Raw genomic sequence first — 22,953 nt, forward strand, 5'->3', positions numbered from 1 at the left:
CCTATTTCCCCACCACTCTAACTTTATTCTTCCCCCTCTTATTTATTGTTATCTTCCATCTCTTCCTCTATTTCCCTTATCTAATGGCTTCCAGCAATGCCAGTAACATCACCATGCAACCAGCTGTGTGGAATGTACTACAGCAGTGGTTCTCAAACTCGGTCCTCAGGACCCCACACAGGTCACATTTACCAGGTCACCCAGCAGGTGCACAGGTGTATTCATTACTCACTGACACATTTTAAAAGATCCACAGGTGGAGCTAATTATTTCATTTGTGATTCTGTGCGTAGACCTGGAAAACATGCACTGTGTGGGGTCCTGAGGACTGAGTTTGAGAACCTGTGTACTACAGTGTCCCATATAGATCAAACCTACAGTAACTATAACATATAACACGATGGTGGAATTTTGCTTGTACTTTTTAGGTCCAGTTGTTTCTGATAAACTTGTATGTACATTATTTGCCTTTCATAATAGAGGTGTGCTGGTTGTTTTTGGGCTCTGTTGATATGATATCTGTAACAATAAGAAAGACAGCTGTTAATCCAGCTTTCTAGCAATATATTTAGTGCTCTTAAAAAAGTGCAGATGTACTCTTACTAAAAAGAGTAATAGCTCAAGCTCAGTCGCTTTGTCTTTGTCCCAGAGCCTTCCGGCTTGCTCGTTGTGAAACAATAACTTAACCATGAGTCTCAAAGGGAAACCAAAAACAAAACAAAACATATTTAACCACTTTTCATAATGTATTAATGAACTGTACATTACATAGAAAAATGTATTGGGGAGTCTGTGTAAGGGTAAAATTCAGCAATGTTGGGCTACCATCATTTTTGGTGATGTGGCCTGCCGAATGGGTGTCAGGATCATTCAAAAACTGCTGGGACTGTTACCATAGACCAACAAGGCTACACTGAGGCAATGCTCAGCAAGTTTGGGATGACAGATGTTAAAGCAGTCAGCACACCAAATGACAAATGTGTTAAAATCTCAAAAGATTTGTCCTAAAACAGAGGTAGAAATTGAGGAAATGCAAAAAGTTTCCTACCAAAGTGCTATTGGAACTTTAATATATGGCACCCAGCGACCAGACATCACCTACACGGGCAGCCATATGTGCTAATTCGCAAACAGTCCAGGTAGAGCACACTGGACAGCTGCCAAACTCATCCTAAGATACTTGAAAGGGACAAGCTCCTTAAAGTCCATGAAAACTGAACTTTAGTTACAAACATTCTGTGATGCCTATTAAGGAACATATGAAGACAGGCATTCCTAAGCAGGCTACCTATTTTCTTTGGTAGGTGCAGCTGTCAGCCCAACCATTCCCTTATCCCATACATTCTTACCTACTCTACTGGAAGTTGTGGGATTCTACTGATTTTTCAAGGAAGAGTGACTGGATCTTCAGCTACCTAATGACATGGGCAGAGTGGGGGAGATAAAGATGAGAATCGCGATCCTTATTAAGGGGATGGGGTAAAAGTGATGTGAAAACTAGTCATTTTAGCCACACCCCTTCCACACAAACCCAAGAGGACCTAATGATGAGTGTCCAGACCCTACCCCTGGAGTAGCCAGCTGCCTCTTCTCTCCAGTCTTCTCCAGCAGAGAAGATGAAAAAAGTAGGCAAATATACTTTATGCACTACTGAGGAGCAGTATATGGCTCTTACATAAACAGGCAAAAAAAAAAGCCTTGTGGCTGAATGAGACTTTTGTGTTAGTTCAGTCTTCTTAGTTTAGATGACACCATCAACATTGCAGTCAGTGTGTTTCATGTGACCAGTGAAGAAAATATTGCTGACGTACTGAATGTCTTCTTACAAAAGTGTAGACTAGAATACATTTGAAATTGATTTGATATATTTGGTTTACATAACACCCGTGTTTTTGGTCACATGTGAAACCTCGAAGCGTGGAATGCCGATATTGTTGTTATGTAACTAAAGCCTTGAGCAAGGGGCTGATGTTGTTATTATTAAGAAACGTTATTTATAGGGAGCCACACATGGTTAGACAGTACAGGGTAAACCAGTGCAGTACAATACAGTGGACAAGTAACAATTAGCAATGATGCTGGAGTGAAGCTCTCTGCACTGTCTTTCTTACCAGCCGCTGGGCACTGGAACCCGGAGATGCCACAGCAGCTGGAGGTGCGACCTCGCTACTGTGTGGCTCCCCACTGTGTTTTTCTCCTAATGGACGTGCTTCTGAGTGTCTCCTTCCCAGGGAGACTGTATACCGCCAAATGCAAACACCATTTTCATTGTGCCACCACTGCTGAGTATTACTCTTATGCCGCTGCCACCTCTGTGCATAAGCGCTTACAGGGCCCGATTCAGAGCTGGGCCTGGTGTCGATGTCAGAGACAAGCAGCCAATGGTTACTGTAGAAAGCAGCTAAACAAATGTGGACGAAGATAGAGACAATTTCAGTGGATATTCCTAGGCAGTAAAGGGGCAGAGGGGGGGGGGGCAGTCAGTGGGCATCTCTGTAGGAATCCCATCAGCTGCAGCATTAAGGTGCAGTCGCACTGCGTAAATAGACACAGTCCCGGCTGCATAAGCGTCCACCTCTGAATCAGGCCCATAGCGTGTGCATACTAGGCGCACCACAAACTCCAGCACAACAGTTAACTGCTCCTGGTTACAACTGAATCTCTCTGCAATCTGTACCTGCTGCATATTACTGGTAAACCTGTGTTATCCTACGTCTAGCGGTTACTAAACCATTCCCTGGTTAAGCTGATCTGCCATGTGGACTGACCTCCATCGTACATCGCTGCCACCTACTCCCACCGTAAGCTCTGTCAATAGTTTTGAAGTATACAAATCGAATCACAATGAGGGTTACTTATCCACAATGATAAAAGGTGCAAACATGCACGGCTGCTGTCATTCTATACAATGCTACTTGGCAGATACAATCTATTTACTGATCGCCTTCTATGCGCTTAGTGTACATTTCTACCTTTAAATGTGCATTATTGAAATGGAAATTAACATAATGTAACAGGTTTATAATTTACATCCTGGATCAATTGAATAGTGGACCCACAAACAATAGATTCTCATTTTTGCCTCACACCCCATAGAGGTGCGCAGGAAGGTCAGTGAAGTTTGCCTTTCATATTAAGCCGTCATGTGCAGAGACGGACATCGGGGTGATAGCCGGTGACACATCATTTAGAAGTGAATTCCCCCAAACAGACATGAAAGATGACTGATTCTAGGAAGTGAGGGACAAGCACCAGTATTTGTACAACTTCAACCCCAAGCAATGTGGGCGGCAGATGATCGACCTATTGACAAGGTTTTGCTTTCACATAAGATGCTGAGGAGTTGTTTTCAGAGATTCCTTTTTGTTCTACATGTAACCTACATGAAAAAATTAACAGTAGTTGAGACTCAATGAACAAGAGACTGGCTGAGACACATATGTGGACTGCACGGATTGTGAAGCGAAAAGTGCTGTGTACAGTCTAACAGCTTTACACACAAGATGCTCTGGCTAAAAGCTGAAGTCATGCAAATACATCATGGAAAGTTACAGTGGAAATGTATGTTCTGTGGTAACTGTGTATGTGAATTTATACGATATAAGTGCATTTAAAGAAATGCCATGAGCTCTTAGATCGAAAACACTAGGATTTATTGGGAAAATATTAATCTCACACAGCATACACAATGTACAATGTTCTTAGGATGTGGCGAGAAATCTTCGCACAGGGTTGTATTTTAGCAATAATAAAAAAAAAAATCGCTAACACTTTCTTCAAAACTTCAAACAATTGACAATTTGCTTATAAGAATTCCCCACCTCCAAAGAAAACCCCCAAAAACAAACAAAAGACTTCTTTAATGTTTAACTCTGCCCTCCTATGAAAAACAAAAATATAGCCTCTGTACTCCAAACAGTTAGAAGGATGCCGATTAATACCATATCATCATGAGACGGAGTGTATTTTAGCTGGAGGATATGATCCACATTTTAGAACCCCTTATGCAGTTTCCCAAACTCCGCCATTGCAGTCCAGGTTTTAAGAATATCCATGATTGGGCACAGGTGACTTAATTAGTACCTCGGTCAATTTGATTCAACCATCTGGACTCAAGCATGGATATCCTTAAAGCCTGGACTGTAACGGTATAACTTGGGAAACTCTGGCATAAAGGCTTACCACATACTCCACAAGCACAATGTGACATGTGTGGGTTTTTTTCCCTCCATCAGCGGCTCAGAAAGACTACGGAGGAGGAGGAAAGGGTTACTAACTAGCTAAGCTAATCTAAAGGTTTCCAACAGAAGCCTGCCTTAGTTAGAAGTATGCTTTTCTGCTTTTTAGGTTGGGCTCAGGCTGTACAGCTTCCCTGCAAGTCAGCACAGAGCAGACCTGAAGTGGAGTCATATTGCATCGGTCACACCTAAGGTGCACTAACACATTAGTTCTCATTAGCTCTAATCTACATCCCCATTAAGTAGAAGATTGTGGGGTCTAAGTCTGTGATAAGTGCCAGTCAATCAGCTCCCAACTGTAATTTTTCAAACACAGCCTGTGAGATGAGTTGGAAGCTGATTGGCTGGCACTTATCACAGACATCACTTTTCACTCTGTCACTTATCACTGCTTAGTACATAGACCCCTGTGTCCCTAGGGAGTCACCACTGTCCCTACTTGCTCACCTAGGGGCGTATAATCCAGCTTTATAAGGAACAGGTAAGCCACTTATCTAGAAATAATGGATACTACACCAGTGTTTCCCAACCTCAAGGCACACCAACAGTCCAGGTTTTAGTGATATCCATGCTTAAGCACAGATGGTTAAATCAAAATAACTGAAGTACTAATTAAGACACCTGTGCTCAAGTATGGCTATCCTTGGACCCTGGGCTGTTAGTGTGCCTTGAAGACCGTGGTTGGGAACCCCTGCTCTACACTTTTGGCTCACACTTAAGCAACAGGAATAGACACCAAAGAAGTAGTCACGTTATAGACTTCTGGCCACAGATTAAGGCGTTAACTCATACATTATCACTGTCATGGCGTTGAATTTTTTTTTTTTTTTTTTTAATAGCAAATAAAAAAAGTTCTAATATATAATCCATTTCTAATCCAAACCCTGGCAGTAGCAAAGATGTTGTATGTTGATAATGACTAGATGTAGAGTTATAACCACAAATAAAATACCATTGAGTCAGTTTACCATTAGTTACAGAAGGATTGGGCAGTCACAATCAGAGCTGCTTTGTGGTTAATGGTTTACTATTAACATTTACTTATAGCGGTTTTAAAATGGTACTGGAAGGAAACAATATTCCATTAGATTGTTAGGTATATTTTACTACACATGTACGTACTTTGGCAAAATAAAAACTTTAGATTTCTGCTACTACAAAATAAAAAGTATTTCTAGTGTTTTGTGTGCAACACACATTTAGGAGGTCTATTTATCAAAGCTTGGAGAGAGAAAGCACTAACCAAAACAGTTTCTAACTCTCTCATGTTACAGACTGCGTTGAAAATTGTCATTTAGAAGCTGATTGGTTGGTACTTTATCTCTTCTCCATGCTTTGATAAATATGCCCCTTAGTAAGAGGGTATTTCCAGTATAAGCAATTTGTAACATCACTTTCCATTTGGAACTTTGACAAGTGATGAACAAAACCCTTTATAAATACTGCAGACTCTATGATCATTGATCCGGACGTCTGAAGGCATATAATGTTTATAAAAGTGTTAATATAAAGCAAGAGTCAGCGCAAACCACTGAAACATGGTGCATGCACAATTTCCTGACATACGGCTGAGCAGAAGATGCATGCAGGAACCTGGGACCAAGGAACTTGTTGCTGGAAAGATTTCACACTGTTTTCTCTTGTTCAATTGTTTTTCTTGCATCCACTTAAGAAAATGTTGAAAGAGGGAACACGTCCATAAAGTCTCTGTGGGAGAATTCAGTTTACAAAAAAGGACAATTTTTACATGGGATTTGAAGGGGTTTTTCCAATTAAAAAAAAAAAATTGCCGCTATAAATCCTGCGGCAAACTCTGACCCTATTACATTCCCTCTTCTGTTTTTCTGGCTGCTGGATTATCAGAAAACATGGCCTAGTAAAGAGAGCTTGATCCAAACACAGGTGTAGATGTTGGATTATGTGATGTACTGTATGTAGTTTATGGTTGCAGATACATTCCATTAGGAGACTGAGTTGTAGCCAGGGGTACTGACTGAAAATTAGATTAATATATCTGCTTCACACAGATGTTAATAGTATACACATAAACTTACCTATTTACCCTTCCTCTTAGCATGTAAGCTCTCACAGACAGGGCCTGCCTTCCACGTTTCATCCCCTGCACTCTCCTTACTACCAGTGCTCATTGTCCCTTTTAGTGACTTAGTGCTCTCCTCTCACTGAATGCTAAACTGCACCCCCCGCCCATCCTCCCCACTCCTTTTTACTTGCTGTCAAGACACAGGGAGTCACTCTACCATAGCCTTTGTCTGCATCATACCTAGTTCATCGGTTTTTACACTGTAGTGTACCATAGTTATGTCAGTTTATAGTCATTGTGCCATTATTGTCAGTTTCTCTGCTTTTGTATGTCCTCTGTACTGTGCCGTGGAAACTATGTGGCACATTAATAATTTACACAATACATGAACCAGCAAGGATGCACAGAGATGGATGTGATGGAACAGATGGAAAACATGCACATGAAACCACCCAGCTTTGGTACACTAATATAATGTTGTTGTTCGGATCTCTTAAAAGAGAATTCCAGTGGAAACTGAAAGCTCTGGTTTGGGTGGGATATATTAAATCCCAAAAGTTGGTATTCAGACTAACTGGCGGGTTCCGCATGCTCCTGAACAGATGTCTCAATGAAACTATGGTATCTGGCAGGAGTAAGAGGTGTGCAATGAACCCTTTTTTTGGAATCAGGCAGCCGTGCTGCCAGTGGGACCTTGCCTGAGTGTATTCACTTATTGCATGTTAGCCAGACAACTGGTGCCTGCTAAATACCTGGCATCTGGTACTCAGGCCAAGAAACCTTTTGGGACCAGGTTGTACTTAATATAATATGTCCAAACCTGAGTTATTGGCCATAGATGGAGTTATACTTTAATTGTTGTGAGAGTACCAATGCCATCACTGACTACATGCTGCTCTAGACCTGCAATCGTTTGCTAACTTTAAAAAATACAGAAATTAAGCAGCACTACACAAATCTCAATAAAGGTATAAAACGGAAGCTCCGATTTCTGGAGGTTCCAAGCTTGCGTCAAAAAATATGAATATGTACCTTTAGTGAGTTATCTGAAACCTTGTATAATATTTGCTAGGAGATATAAAGCCACTTATTTCTCACAGAGTTCCTGCATGCTGTACTGTTCGGTATAATAACAAGCTTAGATACAGGAGTTGTATTTAGTGTTTGTATGTTCTTCATTATAGATGTGCAATATTGTGCATGTAGTTGCAGAGATCACGTTTATTAAGTAGCAGATACAGTTTGTTTGTGTTAATCAGGCAGCAATAGTGTGTGTGCAAGGTTACACTTTGCAGTACTTAACAAGGTTTATACACTCAATAGCCTGTAAAAAATAGGCCTGACATTAGAAACATTAGACTTGTCAGTGAGAGGCATAACACAACTGAGTTCTTTCAGTTTATTGCATCCCCATTATACGCTGCTAAATGTGCATCTCCAACGCCTGATGTCATGTTAGAGACTATGGCTGGACATGCGCATAGAGACAATGAAAGACCCCACTGAGACAAAAGAATTTAAAGATGATGGATTAATGACCCCTCACGAACTGCTCCTATGCCGCATAATGAGGATCCTGAAAGACGTCTTGATTTGATTCAGTGGAGAAGCTTCCGGCTGGGATTCCACAATTTGCGTTGCATTTTAAGGGCCTCAAAGTCAATTCATCATTGGAGGTGCATGTTATGCATATATAATAATTATATATAAAATGCTGTGGTCTTTATTTACCCACACAACCACCCAAGCCCCACCCTCTCCCAAAGGTCCCATGCTGTTGGCTTGACAGGGCCACATTAGCAGTGATGATCTGAACAGAGCAACCTGTACCGATGACAATCAGCATATTTATTTCTTCTTAAAGAAACTAAACCGCTTTTCTCTGTCCTTTTCTTTGCCTTCCTTGCTCCGCAGTGTCACTGTGCCCTCTGTGGCACTATTGGGGGACACAGGTGGCATGGTCATAGCCCGTGTCATACCCTTGGGGACACCTGGAGAATGGTCGGATGTGTCACCAGGGGAGGAAGGCAGTGAGGCATTGATCACTCTCATCCAACTGCTCATTTCAGCCTGGGGGAAAAGGGAGAAAGACCAGGTTTATAGTGATTTTTATTATTATAAGACTCTCAGCAGATAAAGGCCCACAACTAACTTCCCTGATGTAGATAATACTACAGCACTACTGGAGGGTTGGGTATGGGATGCCATCAGTCAGGATCCCGACACCTCGACAGGGTTAGAATACAGACAGTATTCTAACCCTCCACCTGTCCCTACCCCTAATCCTCCCTCCCTGTTGCCTAAACCTAACCTTCCCCCTTGGTGCCGGCGTCCTGACGGTCAGTATTTTGACCACATCCCCTGCTGAATTGTCACTAAAACAGTGATTCATTGAGGTTTCACAAAAATGTAATTTAGCAGTTGAGTGCTGGGGAATTCTGTTCCTTTCCATTTTGTAAGCATATTTTGTGATTTATAAACTGATCAAGCAACTTGCATTGCATATATATTATTGTTTATTTGGGCAATTATTGGAGGTTTGCAGCTGCTTTTTTGTGTCTTGTTCCTTCTGATGCCTGCTGGAGGATCCCGAGCACCTTTCAGTAAGCTTTGCTGTCAAATTAGAAATACATTAATATGACCCAATGTGAGCACGTTCACTGTTGAGCATTAGGACACTACTAGTAGTGGAAGCACCCTGAAAATGGTGAATCTAGATTTGCAAACCTATGAAACTGGACATTTTTTTACATTACAAATCTAGAAATTTACATTACAAATTTAGAAGTGTTCTTTTTTTGTGTTGGTTAGAAGCAGTCTGGGGAATTCTGCTCATTTCCATTTTGAAAAAGGCCCCCTCTAACATAGCTTCTGCTGATTCTCCATATATCAAGCAACTTTCCTTCTGTATAAGAAGCCTATACAGATACTGTCAGTTGTTAATAATAATAATATGGTAAACCTATTTTTGTCATTGACCTATTGTTAATGAAATAGCTCAACATCACATTTGGGCTATCTGTAATGATTCGGAAGAAACATTCTAAACCTTATTCTGTTTCCCTGATGGATCATGGTGTGACTAGAACAGGTTTTCAGTAAAATAATAGTGATACTATTTAACCTCCTTCTTCTCATTTTGGGATTTAAAGGCCCCTTAACTGACGTTAGTCCAGATGCCTGAATGCATAAACACACACTTCCCGAGTCCCTCCTGCTCCCTCTGCCTGCTAGTTTAATAAGTGCCAAAAACACACATACCTCGTCTTTTGCTTGGAAAAGATATTCCTTCCCATCCAATAAACTGTGGCATAATGAAAGAAACAAAAAAAAAAAAAAAGTCAGACCACAGTTGTTGGTGCTTTGTGCAGTTACACCATATTTTGTCGGTAGAAAATATTAGAGAGAGAGATTGAACATAAAAAGAGCTCAGTTGGGGTATTCTACAGTGGTATCTGGTTAGAAAAACAGCCAATGTCATTTTAACATTTATTTCAGGTAGTGGGTGGGAATTTAAAAAAAATGGTGCTGATGTGTAGTATAGAGAATAATGTACCACCTACTATACATTATTAGAATACGATACATTGCTATCTATATAAAGCACTTGGACCACAGGCACATGCTTTTATATGGCAGCACATCTCTACAGTTGAGGGTTCATGGTGTGATCTTTATATAAGCACCAAGTCCCCACCTATGCATCCTATTTCCACATTTCTTAACCAGTCTGCACACAGCATAAGTGGGGGCTATCACAATGCTCTCTGTAACAAAGTAGATAAAGAAGTATAATTCATAGACTTTATCAAAACAATACCACCTAGCCATCAAGCTATCATAAGTTACTATGTAATATTGTTGAAAGAAAATGCATATTTTACCCGGCAACAGCGACCTAAGTCAATTTTAAATGTATTATAAAATAAGCAATATTTAAATATACAACCCTATTAATGTAATACCTCTTAGCACCTTATCGTTACGGTTTCTTACCCGAGCTTGAAGACATTCTTGCGCTTCTTGTATTCATGGGCCACACTACATTGGGCACCGACAAGTTGGACAGGGACCTCACCGTGATAAGGGATGCCGCTGCCCGCACTCTTTGAATCTTTGTAGAATCCCAAACTACCTTTTTTTAAAACGCAGTAAACATTCTGCCAGGACCTGTATGTAGATAAGGAAGATAGTCACTTTGCAGACTGGGCTCACTTACAAACTCCATAATTAAATAGATTATTATTGGAATTGTGACAATGGGACAGGCAGCATTTTCTCTTTAGATGAGGAGGCCCACAAACGAATTGTCTCACCGGTTGGCGGCTTTCTTTGAGTGGGATTCCATCTCATGCTTGCGATGCAACATTCCCTCCATTTGCTCTGAGGCCAAAGGCTCTGGAATGCTTAATGGCAAAGTCTGAAAGCTCATTGGGGAGAAAGTTGGTCGAGGGTGGAGCTGTGGTGAGGGGGGTGGGCTCCCATCCTTAGGAATCAAGTCGGTCTTTGCTCCATTGGTAGCATCTGAAGTATCGTACCCCTAGACATAAAGAAATATATAAGAACACTAGTTGTTCATATATAAAATATACTAAATACAATCTACATCTCACAATGGATTAAATCTATTGAAGAGAACCTGCTCGCTTTGGGTAAAGGTGCTTCTTACAGTGATATTGTGCACTATGCAAGGTAAAGAAGTGAGCGGCGAGTCAGGGGAATGTATGAAGGAAGCATGCTGGACACAGATCTAATGCTCTCCCAGATGGACAGAGATATGAACTTCAGGTTTTCTTTCCTTTACAAAACATGCATGGTGGTGCACATGTGCCCTGTATGATAAATCATTGTATCTGAAGCAGACAAGTTCTCTTTAAAGTAGATTTAAATAACTGAATAAGATTAACTTATGAAGCCCACACAGCTAGCCTGTATCTGGGCAATTACCCATTCTGCTGACAGTGGGGCATCGATGAAATCAAACATGTTAGGCCTCGAAAATGGCCGGAAGAGGAAAGTCAGGGATTTGTAACATGTTGTATATTCCTGACGGATCGCCAATAATCGATGTTTGACAATCTCCAATTTTGATCACCGGACTGGGGAATTGGGCCGTAGATGTATGACCCGCAGTATTCCCAATGCGTATAGCTGTAGAAAGTATGATGGTTTTGTTTTCATTCTTATGAAGTAGGTTAAACAATTGTGATTGCCACAGTGACATAATGGAGAACCCTGGGGTCGATAGCAATAAAAAAAAACCCTTTGAAATAAAAGTTGTAGAACTGTAATCAAATTATGCACCACTGTAAACATCTTTCATGCAAAGAAATTGTACAGCACCCTATACACCAAGACATAATAACCCTGCATTCTAGCTGAACACAGAAACAACTCATCCATCACAGCAAAGGAGATGGATTTAGAATGATCTGTAATATGATAGGGCAGTTTGTCATTGAGGTCCTGTAGAAAAACGGTTTTAAAACAAAATACTCAAAAGATCATTTAAAGTTTGAATTGCATTAGCAAATTATTTATAGGTGTACCCATGCCTGTAATATGAAAATTATTATTATTATTTAGGAAGTTTATTTCTCATAACCACTCAGCGCAATCAAAGCCAGATCCTTCTGTCAATGTAAAAATGGCATTTATATTTAATGATAAATTATTTTTCTCCAATGCCAGTTAGGGGAAACAGACTAAGACCATGTTAAGTAGGTTGTGTCTCCGGTTTCGTGTCTGCTGTGCCATCAAGTGAAATTAATGTATTCCCTAATGGAGCAAACTAAGGAATGTCTATTTTCCTGGACAGATTTAGGAGACACCTCAGCAGGAGGCACATGTTCATGACAAACACACAGCCTGCACAAAGGGAAAACTCTCACTAGCTGCTTCATCTCATCCCATGAAGGAGGCTGAGGGAGAGGTGGTTCAGGGAGATGAAGCTACACTGGACTGGGAAAGGAAATATGGAGTGAGATACTGAGTGACTGGGGAAATTATCATCATTATCATGGGAGTAAATGATGATCAGCAATTTGCTCCTAAATGCCAGTAAACAGATGAAAATGGTTGTCAGACAAGTTTGTTAAATGTTTGATCTAAACAATTTGTTCAAACAAGTTTTTGTCCATTTTCCGGCGTTTGGGAGCAAATTGCTGATTGTCATTTGCTTTCATACCTTACCAGATTTTCATTCCAACCAATCAACTAGTTGGATGGTTGGACAGAAAATCTTTACGTGTGTATGCAGCTTAAGTGCCTCACTGAGTAACTGATCCAGATCTGATGTTTTTGCATAAACCATAAGGAACATTGAAATGGATAAGTTGGATGTTACATAAAAAAAACACTTACCTGATTTTCAAACAAGCTGTCATCTAACTGTCTAGTATCTGTAAATGGCTATCAAAGACAGAACATTTAGTGTTATTCCAATTAAAATAACAGAGGGGCATCACATTTTTTATATTCTATCATAAATTACATACTATAAGCCTCATCTAGAGTTGTACATATATGTCCATTTATGTGGTCTAATTGTATGTATTTCCATACCAGACATATGCGCCAAAATGCATCTATGTATAGAAATGTGCATAGCTTAGACTTTTGGACCCTTATAATAAGGGTAGCCAAATCAGGATTTTGGTTACTTACCGATAAATCCCTTTCTCAGTTTCCACAGGGGACACTGGAGTCTCAGAACAGTGGTGTATAGAAGTGGGTTAACCGGGAGTTGGCACTTTAATAAATTTGTATGGTAGCTAGCTCCTCCCCCTCTAAACCCCCCAACAGGTCAGTCAAAAAAAAAAACTGTGCCCAAGGAGAGCTGGAAAATAAGGAGAAGGGAGAAGAAAGCTACATAGACGTTAACAAACAAGACAAATTTTATGAAATAAAACACAAAAAACCCAGCAGACCATAGAGACAAACAACTGTCTGAACCTGTAAAACAACAACTTATGCAGGTGGAATAGCGCCAGGCGGGCGTCCAGTGTCCCCTGTGGAATCCGAGAAAGGGATTTATGGGTAAGTAACCAAAATCCTGATTTTTCCTTCATCTACTAGGGGACACTGGAGTCTCAGAACAATGGGGACGTCCCAGAGCTCCCATCCTGGGCGGGAGAGCGCTGAGAACCCTGCAAAACAGCACAGCCAAACTGCGAAGCAGAGGCCACAAAAGTGTAAAAACGGTAACACTTAATAAAAGTATGCCTGCCTGACCAAGTGGCCGCTCGACAAAGATTAGTCAAAGAAGCACCCCGGGCAGCCGCCCATGAAGGTCCTACCGAGCGCGTTGAATGCGCCATAATAGAAACAGGCGGCTGTTTAGAAGCGGCCAGATAAGCCTGTCTGATTGTCAGATGAATCCAACGAGAAATAGTTTGTTTTGAAGCCGGCCAACCTGGCCGCGCCATATCAAAACAAACAAAGAGCACATCCGACTTCTGGATAGATGCTGTCCTCTCAACATAAATCCAAAGAGTTCTAACAACATCTAAAAGATTTGGAGCCCGGAGAATCTTCCTTTAACACTGGAACCACAATTGGCTGGTTTATGTGAAACGCAGACACCACCTGAGGAAGGAAGGACATTTGCGTATGAAGCTCAGCCCTATCGTCATGGAAAGTGAGGTAAGGCGGGCGGCAGGATAGAGCCCCAAGTTCCAACACACGCCTAGCTGAGGCGAGCGCCAAAAGAAGAACCACCTTCCAAATTAAAAACTTAATCTCCAACGTCTGTAGAGGCTCAAACAGAGCAGACTGAAGAAAAAAAAGAGTCCAAGTCCCATGTGGCCGTAGGAGGCACAAATGGAGGTTGTAGTCTGATTACTCCCTGGAGAAAGGTCTGGACATCTGGCAATAATGCTAGTTTTCTCTGAAAGCAAATGGACAGCGCCGACACCTGAACCTTCAAAGATCATAGAAGGCGGCCTGCTGATAAACCGGCCTGCAGAAAAAGAAGAAGATGGGATACCTTGAAATCAGACGGGGGTGAACTGCGGCGTCCACACAAAGATACGTACAGTATGTCTTCCAGATACGATAATAAAAAGTTTTGATGTGACTTCCTTCCGAGCCCTAATCATGGTAGGAATCACACTGGAAGGAATACCCTTATTTCTTAGGATGGCCCTTTCAAAAGCCACGCTGTCAAACGAAGTCGCTTTAAGTCCTGATAGATAAACGGACCCTGTAGAAGTAGGTAGTCTTGCAGAGGTAGAGTCCACGGATCGTCTATCAACAGATGCCGTAGGCTTGAGTATAATTGGAGGGAACAGGTGCACGTACTGAAACTGCCAAGGCGCTGTCAGTGCATCCACTGCCACTGCCTGTGGATCCCTTGTTCATGAGCCGTACAGCGGCAATTGATGGTTCAACCTCGACGCCATGAGATCTGCCTGAGGTTGACCCCAACGCTGAATCAGCTGTTGAAACACATGCGGATTGAGCGCCCATTCCCCCGGATGAATGTCCTGTCGACTGAGGTAGTCTGCCTCCCAATTTTCTATCCCTGGGATGAAAATTGCTGAGATCACCGCTGCAAATTCCTTTGCCCAAAGCAGAATGAGTCTTACCTCCCTCATGGCGGCCCGACTCTTGGTGCCGCCCTGTCAGTTTATATATGCCACAGCCGTAGCATTGTCTGACTGCTCGACTCTGCAACAGAGGATGTGCAAGCTGAAAGACATAGAACACTGCCCTTAATTTTAGAATGTTTGTTGGCAGTACTGCCTCCCGCTGAGTCTAGCAGCCCTGGAAGTGTCTCCCCAGAGTCACTGCCCCCCACTCTCTCAGACTTGCGTCCATGGTGAGGAGAATCCAACCACTTTCCTGCTAACAGGTGAGAGGCATTCAGCCACCAAAGTAGAGATGTTCGAGTCCTGGGGGACAATAGCACTCGTTTGTGAAGAAAGAGATGGGACCCCAACCACTGGGAAAGTAGAGCCAATTGAAATGGACAGGCATGAAATCTACCGTACTGGATGGACTCGAAAAGTCACCACCATCTTCCCTAGTAAGCGAATACACAGATGTACTGATACTCTTAGATGACGCAGTATCATCCGCACCATGTGCTGAATGGAGAAGACCTTGTCCTGAGGAAGGAACACCTTCTGTTCCACCATGTCCAAAATCATCCCCAAAGATAGCAGGAGCTGTGTAGGTTGTAGACATGACTTTTGGAACTTGAGGATCCAACCGTGTTGTAAGAGCAGACTCTTGAGTTACCTGTATGTCTTGTAATAATTGAGCTGCAGACGGTGCCTTGATAAGATCATCCAAATACGGAACGATAGCCACACCCTGCATCCGAAGCAGGGCCATCATCAGCCATGACTTTCGTGAAAACTCTTGGTGCTGAGGAAGGACCGAAAGGTAAGGCCTGAAATTGAAAATGAGTCTTTTAATGCAAACCGAAGGATGCCTGATGAGGCGGCCAGATGGGAATGTGAAGGTAGGCATCTTTTATGTCCAAGGACATGAGAAACTCTTCTTTCTCGAGGCCAGCAATGACCGACTGTAAAGCCTCCATTTTGAACTTGAAAGCACACAGATAAGGATTGAGATCCTTCAGGTTCAGAATGGGCATCACCGACCCGTCCGGCTTGGGAACCACAAACAAGCTGGAGTTAAAACCCTGACCCCGCTGATAGTTTAAACATTCACTACCACTCGAGACAACAGAAGCTTGTCTATTGCCCCCTAAATCACAACCTGTTTTTCTGCCGACAGTGGTAACCCGATTGTGAAAAAGCGAGGAGGAGGTTGGATCTTGAAATCCAACTTCAAACCCTGAGTAATGATGTCCCAAACCCAGGCGTCCTGGCAAGACCGGATCCATACTTATTTGAAGTTCTGCAGTCGAGCTCCCACCTTGGGATCCCCCAAGTGAGAAGGTAGTGCTTCATGGCGGTTTGTCCTGCTGGGACGAGGATGCAGTGACTCTTCCTCGGCCTCTAGAACCACGGGAGTTAGCCGGAGCTCCTCTGTAAAGGCCTCTAAATCTCCCTGGAACACAAAAGGATGGTCCTGCAACTGGTTTTCTAGGAGACGGAGCAGCTGATGGAAGATAAGGGGACTTACACCTGTGGCCAGTGAAATCCACCTATCTAACTCGGAACCAAACAGAACATCTCCTGTGTAAGGAAGACCCTCCACTTCTCTCATAGACTCAGCATCAGCCTGCCACTGTCGTAGCCAAAGAGCCCTTCTGGCTAAGATAGCCAAGGCCGAGGATCTAGCGGAAAGGTTACACATGTCCTTTGCAGCTTCCACTAGGAAAGTGGCCGATTCTGCAATCTGACCTGCCAACTGAATCAGCTTGTCCGCTTGGACCCCTGTCTTAAGGCCCTCTGAAAGCTGCGTAGCCCATGCTTCTACGCCTTGTTGACCCAGCAGCTGACTAGCGCGGGACGAAGGGACACATCTGCCACTGTATAAACAGATTTTAAGGTGTTTTGTAACTTCCTGTCGGAAGATTATATTAGGGAGACTGCTCCTGGAACAGGGAGTACCGTCTTCTTAGACAGACGGGATACTGAAGGGTCCACTGTAGGAGGAGTTTCACATACTTTTCTGCTTTCTGCAGGAAATGGGTAATAAGATAAAAGTTTACGTGATATTTTAAACTTTTTATCTGGGTGTTTCCATGCTGAGGTTAGGATCTCATCCAGTTTCTCAGATGCTGGAAAAGTGGTGGCCTGTCTTTGTCTTTTATTAAATATAGACTGCCTAGCAGCCACTGAATCAATGCAACATATAATACCTGGCATACTGCCGCGATCAGCGCCTCTACATCCTGAGATACAGGTTCCGACTCCTGTGGAGTCTGTTCCTCTGTCTCCTGTATCTCCTCTTCCTCAGTCTCATCCCACCTAAGGGGATTAGGAATCAGTCTCTTCGTAGGGACTTCAGATGACTAGGCTGCACGGGGTACCTGGCTCGACATAACTCTTGTGAGTCCCTCTACAGATCTGGCTAATGAACAAGCCCAGTCTGGTTCTGAGATGGCAGATATCTGAGATCTGGCCACCTCTCTGTCTCTGCAAGAAGCTTCCGGCTCTGCAGACAGATGAGACATGACTGATGCGAATTGATCAGTCCAGGTAGGCTGCGGTGGTGAGACAGTAGTCTGTGACTCTGAAACAGACTTATCACACAGTAGGGAAGTATTTGACTGTCCCTGCGTAAATTTCTCTGCACACTTTTTGCAGGAGAAAGACTTCTGTGCAGCTTTTGACCCCTTAGAAGACATTGCTATTAATCCACTGGTACACACACACACACACACACACACACACACACAATAGAAAAAGGGCATATAGGGAGATATGCTTTTATCTCACACACTATCTCAGTGCTGGTACACACAATATCACTGTGTGATATATTAGCTGTACATACAAGTATAGCCTGACCCCACTGTGCACTCACAGACCCGGTAGGCAGGACAGTCTCCACGTTCAGCAGCAGCTTTTACTATAAAATGGCCACCAGCCTCTTTCTGGGAGCGCTGGGGCTGCTGGGAGGCAGGAGCAGAATTGAACATTAGGCTCTGCTTCCCCAGGTACCCCTCATATGAGGCTATTTTTTGGGCATACTGGAGGCCTTGTGTAAAGATACTAGAAATGAGGATGACTACATCAAAGCACTATTTAACCTCTTCAGATTGGCTGTTAGTGTATTGACCCCCCAGCTGATAGTACTACATTCATTAAAGTTGCTGCTATATTATGTTAAGTTGCTACTGTCTATTGTAGATTTTACATTACTTCTTACACAATTTGCTCAGAGGAAAAGCCATCATGCATACCTGAGGCGAATCGGAGTCTGTATATAGTCCATTAACGGAAACCTGCTCAGTTTGCAAGCTTTGTAGCCTTAAAAAAAAGAAACATAATTCATATTGTAGATAATGGATTTTGTTTACAGAAGTGTAAAAAAGTAGGTCAAGTGTCTGCGACTGCATATTTTTCTAAAGCTAAACTCATACCCCCCATTTAGGAAAAGGATCATCTTTCAAGCCATTATAGTTAACAAGAAAAAGCTGCTCACAAATAAAAGCAGCTACATGAAACATACATAACTAAGCTAACATTACCCCAAAAAAACTTCAGGTCACTTCAGCTTAATATCATTTTCAAAACCAAAGGGCAAATCATTTCCCAATCTCTTAAGAAACACATGACTATTCCAATCCAATGGTAATTAACTTACTAGTTTCCCTGGAACTTGAGGATACAAAGGAAAATCACAATAGTTTTGGGAACAATAAAAAAAAAAATGAAGTTTGGCTCGATGACAAGAGTGAGACGTTCACATGTATATAACCTGAGATTTTATATTACAGAAGTGTAATTACCACACTCTAAGCTGGTAGTGTAGCCACCATCAGGTCCTGCTTCCATACCAGTAAAGGCAAAGGAAAGGGGTCTTGGTACCAGAGTGTGAAGAGCAAGCAGTACAGATACGGTCATAGACCAGACATGCACAAGGCTTATTGGCGGTGGCTGGAAAGCCAGCCTTGTTGCATTTCAGGCTCCACGAGTGAGGTTATTATGTAAGCATGATATTAATGTAAGAACAGAATTTGAGGACTGTTGACGTGGGCTGGAAGCTTAAATAATTTTGATAATAATGCAAATCAATACATTGTACTTTCGCAAATTTCTTTATATCTTATGAAATGAAAGTGAGGACAAGCCATGACAAGAAAAGCTGTTTCGGTTTTATAGCCAAGGCTACGCCACGGTTTTGATTGTGGCTGTGGCAGATAACGCTCTATCTAGTTCAGGCTTTGAAAAGATGTAGTAAACAGTATGAGCAAACTGACCTTTCTTGCAGAACACTGGCAGGAATTGAATGATCTTCTATAAGCTGGTGATTCTGTGTCTGTGGAACCTCTTCTTCTTTTGGCTCAGGTGGAGGTGGAGTTGGAGGTCTTCTCCTCCTCTCCTCTTCCTCCCGTCTCCTCCTCATCTCAATCTCTTCCAGCTAGAATGCAACAGAATTAATTAAACAAATTCAGGGGTGAATTATGTGCAAGTGCTTTCAAAGGTTTATAGTCAATAGAATGCCATTGCCTGTTTCAGTATAGATCCCCACAAAATAATAGTAGCGCCTTATATCATGCAGACATCAGGTCATTAATGTTTGCTCACCGTGGTCAGTTTTTCCAAAAGCAAGAATCTTTCATCCCAAGTGTACACGGCTTTTTGGAAAGCTTCGTGCCTCTTGATCAGGTTCTCCACCTCATCTACATTACCACCAAGTTCTGAAGACCGGACAATAGGTTCCTGACTGGAGAGCCATGCCTCAGCTACATTAGCATCTCTTCCAAACATCAGCACCTCAAGTACTAAATAGAATAAGGTTGTGTTATTGAAAAATAAATTCATACAAAAGGTAAAGGAGACAAAACATTCAAAGACAAAGACCAGTTTGAGGAGTTCTCTGATCAGCGTTAGCCATGAAGACAACTATTTTATAGAACATGATATCTGGGCACCAGTGGAAGCAGACAGACTTTATGAAGCCATGTGGCCCACACAGAGCCCTTATGTAGTCTACAACTTTCCACAACATCACAGGACTTTAACAAACAAGACAAAAGATCACTCAATGCAAATTTAAAAAGAAATAAACATAAGTATGTGAAGGGTTCTCTATCTGTAGCTATAATTAGCAGAGGACATTATATGGGTATGAGCATTTGACAGAATACATTAAATCTTATTTCTGAAGTTATTTATTTAATGCACATATAATACTCAGTCTCTCCCTGAATGGAGCTTACAATCTACATTCCCTCAAACACAGTTGAATTACATGTGATTATGACGTCTCCATTTTTGCCGGCCACATGAACTGGTTGATGGTGTTTGAATATTTTATGCCGCAGTCTTATTTTGTCTGTTTATTGTATTACTGTCTGTTGTGCCAATTTTGGCATACACATTTGTGACTTGATTATTACATGTAGGGTGGGACACAAAAATTGTCAGGAGACATAATACCCTTTCATTTTCAGTTGGATAACAATAAAAGGTAAACTTTTAATATGTATCAATTTTCACACATGCTACACCATGAACTAATTAAGATTTAAGTAATGAGTGCACCAACAAAAAGGAATTACTTTTACTTTAGCTCTTGCTGAAGATCTTGTGTTTGAGTATATACTACTTTATTCCTTGGTGCACCGCCAACGATTGATTACAAGCTGATACTGTATCTATTACATGAACAAAAGTTGGTTTAATATGTATTGCTGTTGAAATTTCCATCCTGTTCAGGATCACTTTAGTTTTGTCTCAATCTACATTCGCTACCATATGCCCAGACACACACACATACACACTAGTGTTCAGTTTTCATTAGAAGCCAATTAACCTACTAGTATGTTTTTGGACTGTGAGAGAAAACTGAAGTACCCAGAAGAAACTCATGCAAACACAGAGCGAACACGTATAAACTCTACACACCGATAAGAGCCTTGGCAGGAATTGAAGCTGAGAGATAGTAAAGTTAACTATTGAACCAACGTGCATCCATAAACCGATAGGATGTAGTAGAGTTTGGAACCATTAACTATTTGGCTAATGGGCAAAAAATGTGATTGGAACCCCAATTATGTCACAGGAAATGTGTTTTGCTCTGTAGTATTATTTCAAATGGTCACAAAAGAATGTTGTAAACTGTGCAAAAGAAAAACAGTAAAACCCAATATGGTCACAGTAAGATCCAGCAACTTTCACTATTATTAAATAAAATAGATTATCATTAACTGAGGTTCATGAGGGAAAATATGATATTAAGACTTACCAATTTGTAACCATTCCATTTTATCTTTCCATTTGTTCTCAGTCTCCTGCCGCCTTTCCTGTAGCTGCTCTAGTTTCTCAGAGATCTATAAATAAAACAATAATATCAGCATATGGCACCTTGTGAGGTGAATTGGAAGTGCTGCAGCAGCAGGCCAGTCATTTACTGACAGTTGAAGACTGATAGAATTTTTTTTACTGAGTTATATGATGATTTCATAATAAACTAAACTATTTAAAAGGCAAAATCAGCTTGTAAACCATGAGCTTGTCAGACCTCTGGGGAAGTAAAAACATAAAAAGAAGAATTACCAGACTGACATCACCGAGTATCTCAGGATTATCTCATGATTTCAGCAATTGTGGAGTATATTCAACAAAAAAATCCATGGAAGAACAATTTAGCAAATGAATCATGGATTGCCCTATAAAACAGGCTTACTGAACTCGCCCCTATCATGCCCCAGCATTATACTTACCCGGGAAACTCACATATTTAGGGTGGTCTCAGTGCATGAAGAATGATTCATCATAGCCCTGCACCCCGTAGCACATTGCTGTATATCACAGGGCTGTCATGACACAATTCATGGCACTACGCCCCTGAAACATCACCACTAGAAACTGCCCCCTAGGATCTTCCCGAGGACACATGTTGGTAAATGTACCCAGCAACAGGAATTGTACTTCAATTCCATTTGAGCTTATGAAACCTTTATTATTTTTTTCCTTCAGGCTTAGGGGAGATGTATTAAACCTTAGACAAAGATTGAGGGGGAGATGTATCAAACCTGAGAGAGAAAGTGGACAAGTTGCCCATAGCAACCAATCATCTTTCAGCTCTCATTCCTCTAGAACAGTCTATAAAATGACAGAATCTGATGGGCAACTTCTCCACTTTATCTCGCTCTAATGTTTGAGACATCTCCCCACTCAGTCTTTCTTCCTTCCCTGTCAGATATGTGCTTTAGCTTTCTGTTGTAATGTTTCTGTAGATTCCTCCATTTGTTTTTATTTTCTTAGGGGTCTATTTACTAAGCAGTGTTAGGAGAAGTGAAGAGTGAAAAGGTGCCAGCCAATCAGCTCCTGTCATTTTTCAAACACAGCCTGAGAGATGGCAGTTAGGTGGAAAGTGATAAGGTGCCAGCCAATCAGCTCCTAACACTGCTTAGTAAATAGACCCCTTAGTATTTTATTCACATTTTTGATTCTACTTACCTCCAGCATGTCAGCCATATTTTCTAACTAAATAACTTGACTTTTCCAAATAGGAAATACCCCATCAACAAGGTTTCTTGGCACCCTAGGCATAGCTTAAGCCTAGCGCCCCCACACACACACTCCCACCTCTTTAGTCATAAGGGTCCGAAGTGCACATGAACTGTGCACAGACGCTTTTAGCAAATGCTCATTTTCTGAGCATACACAGTGTAAATTCTTATAACATATGCTAGATAACCAGCTGTACATTCAACACCGCATCAGCACCATAGCTCATACTGTATATTAGATGGCTCATGAAGTTATGATCTATCCAATGTTCAATGCAACTTCTGTAATAATACTATTCCACATGAAGTGTGAGCTGCCTCAGAAAATGTCTGACTGTAGTTAGTGCTGAATATACCACAAATGTATATAAATACCTCAGGTCACCTGTGTACTTTCAAAGAGGGGAAGAGGACGGACAATGCTAGCTACATCCTGCAATGCTGATCCAACTAGGCATGCTATACATGAATAGAAGAGCAGGGGAAAAGTACGGAGGCAGCAACTGTCTATCCGCTTCTGCTGTCAGTACTAAGTAGCAAAAGGATGTCTCTTTCAGAGACTTCTT

The 22,953-nt window shown here is 41.7% G+C and overlaps 1 protein-coding gene across 2 annotated transcripts in view; it reads right to left on the reverse strand.

The window, feature by feature from the left end:
- Positions 1-3,636: 3,636 nt before the first annotated feature.
- SPTBN2 (spectrin beta, non-erythrocytic 2) overlaps positions 3,637-22,953 on the reverse strand; it is a 258,802-nt gene continuing 239,485 nt past the window's right edge. For both annotated transcript variants that reach the window (XM_088468300.1, XM_088468301.1), the window contains 9 exons: positions 21,118-21,202; positions 19,455-19,651; positions 19,127-19,287; positions 18,107-18,173; positions 12,643-12,690; positions 10,596-10,819; positions 10,276-10,449; positions 9,541-9,583; positions 3,637-8,349 (listed from right to left, as the gene is read on the reverse strand). In XM_088468300.1, the coding sequence (XP_088324426.1) occupies positions 8,128-8,349; positions 9,541-9,583; positions 10,276-10,449; positions 10,596-10,819; positions 12,643-12,690; positions 18,107-18,173; positions 19,127-19,287; positions 19,455-19,651; positions 21,118-21,202 (1,221 nt within the window). In that variant the 3' untranslated portion in view covers positions 3,637-8,127. The remainder of the gene's footprint in view (positions 8,350-9,540; positions 9,584-10,275; positions 10,450-10,595; positions 10,820-12,642; positions 12,691-18,106; positions 18,174-19,126; positions 19,288-19,454; positions 19,652-21,117; positions 21,203-22,953) is intronic.

The sequence above is a fragment of the Taudactylus pleione genome, unplaced genomic scaffold (genome assembly GCF_031769625.1).
Source record: "Taudactylus pleione unplaced genomic scaffold, aTauple2 ptg000085l, whole genome shotgun sequence".
Taxonomy (NCBI): Eukaryota; Metazoa; Chordata; class Amphibia; order Anura; family Myobatrachidae; genus Taudactylus; species Taudactylus pleione.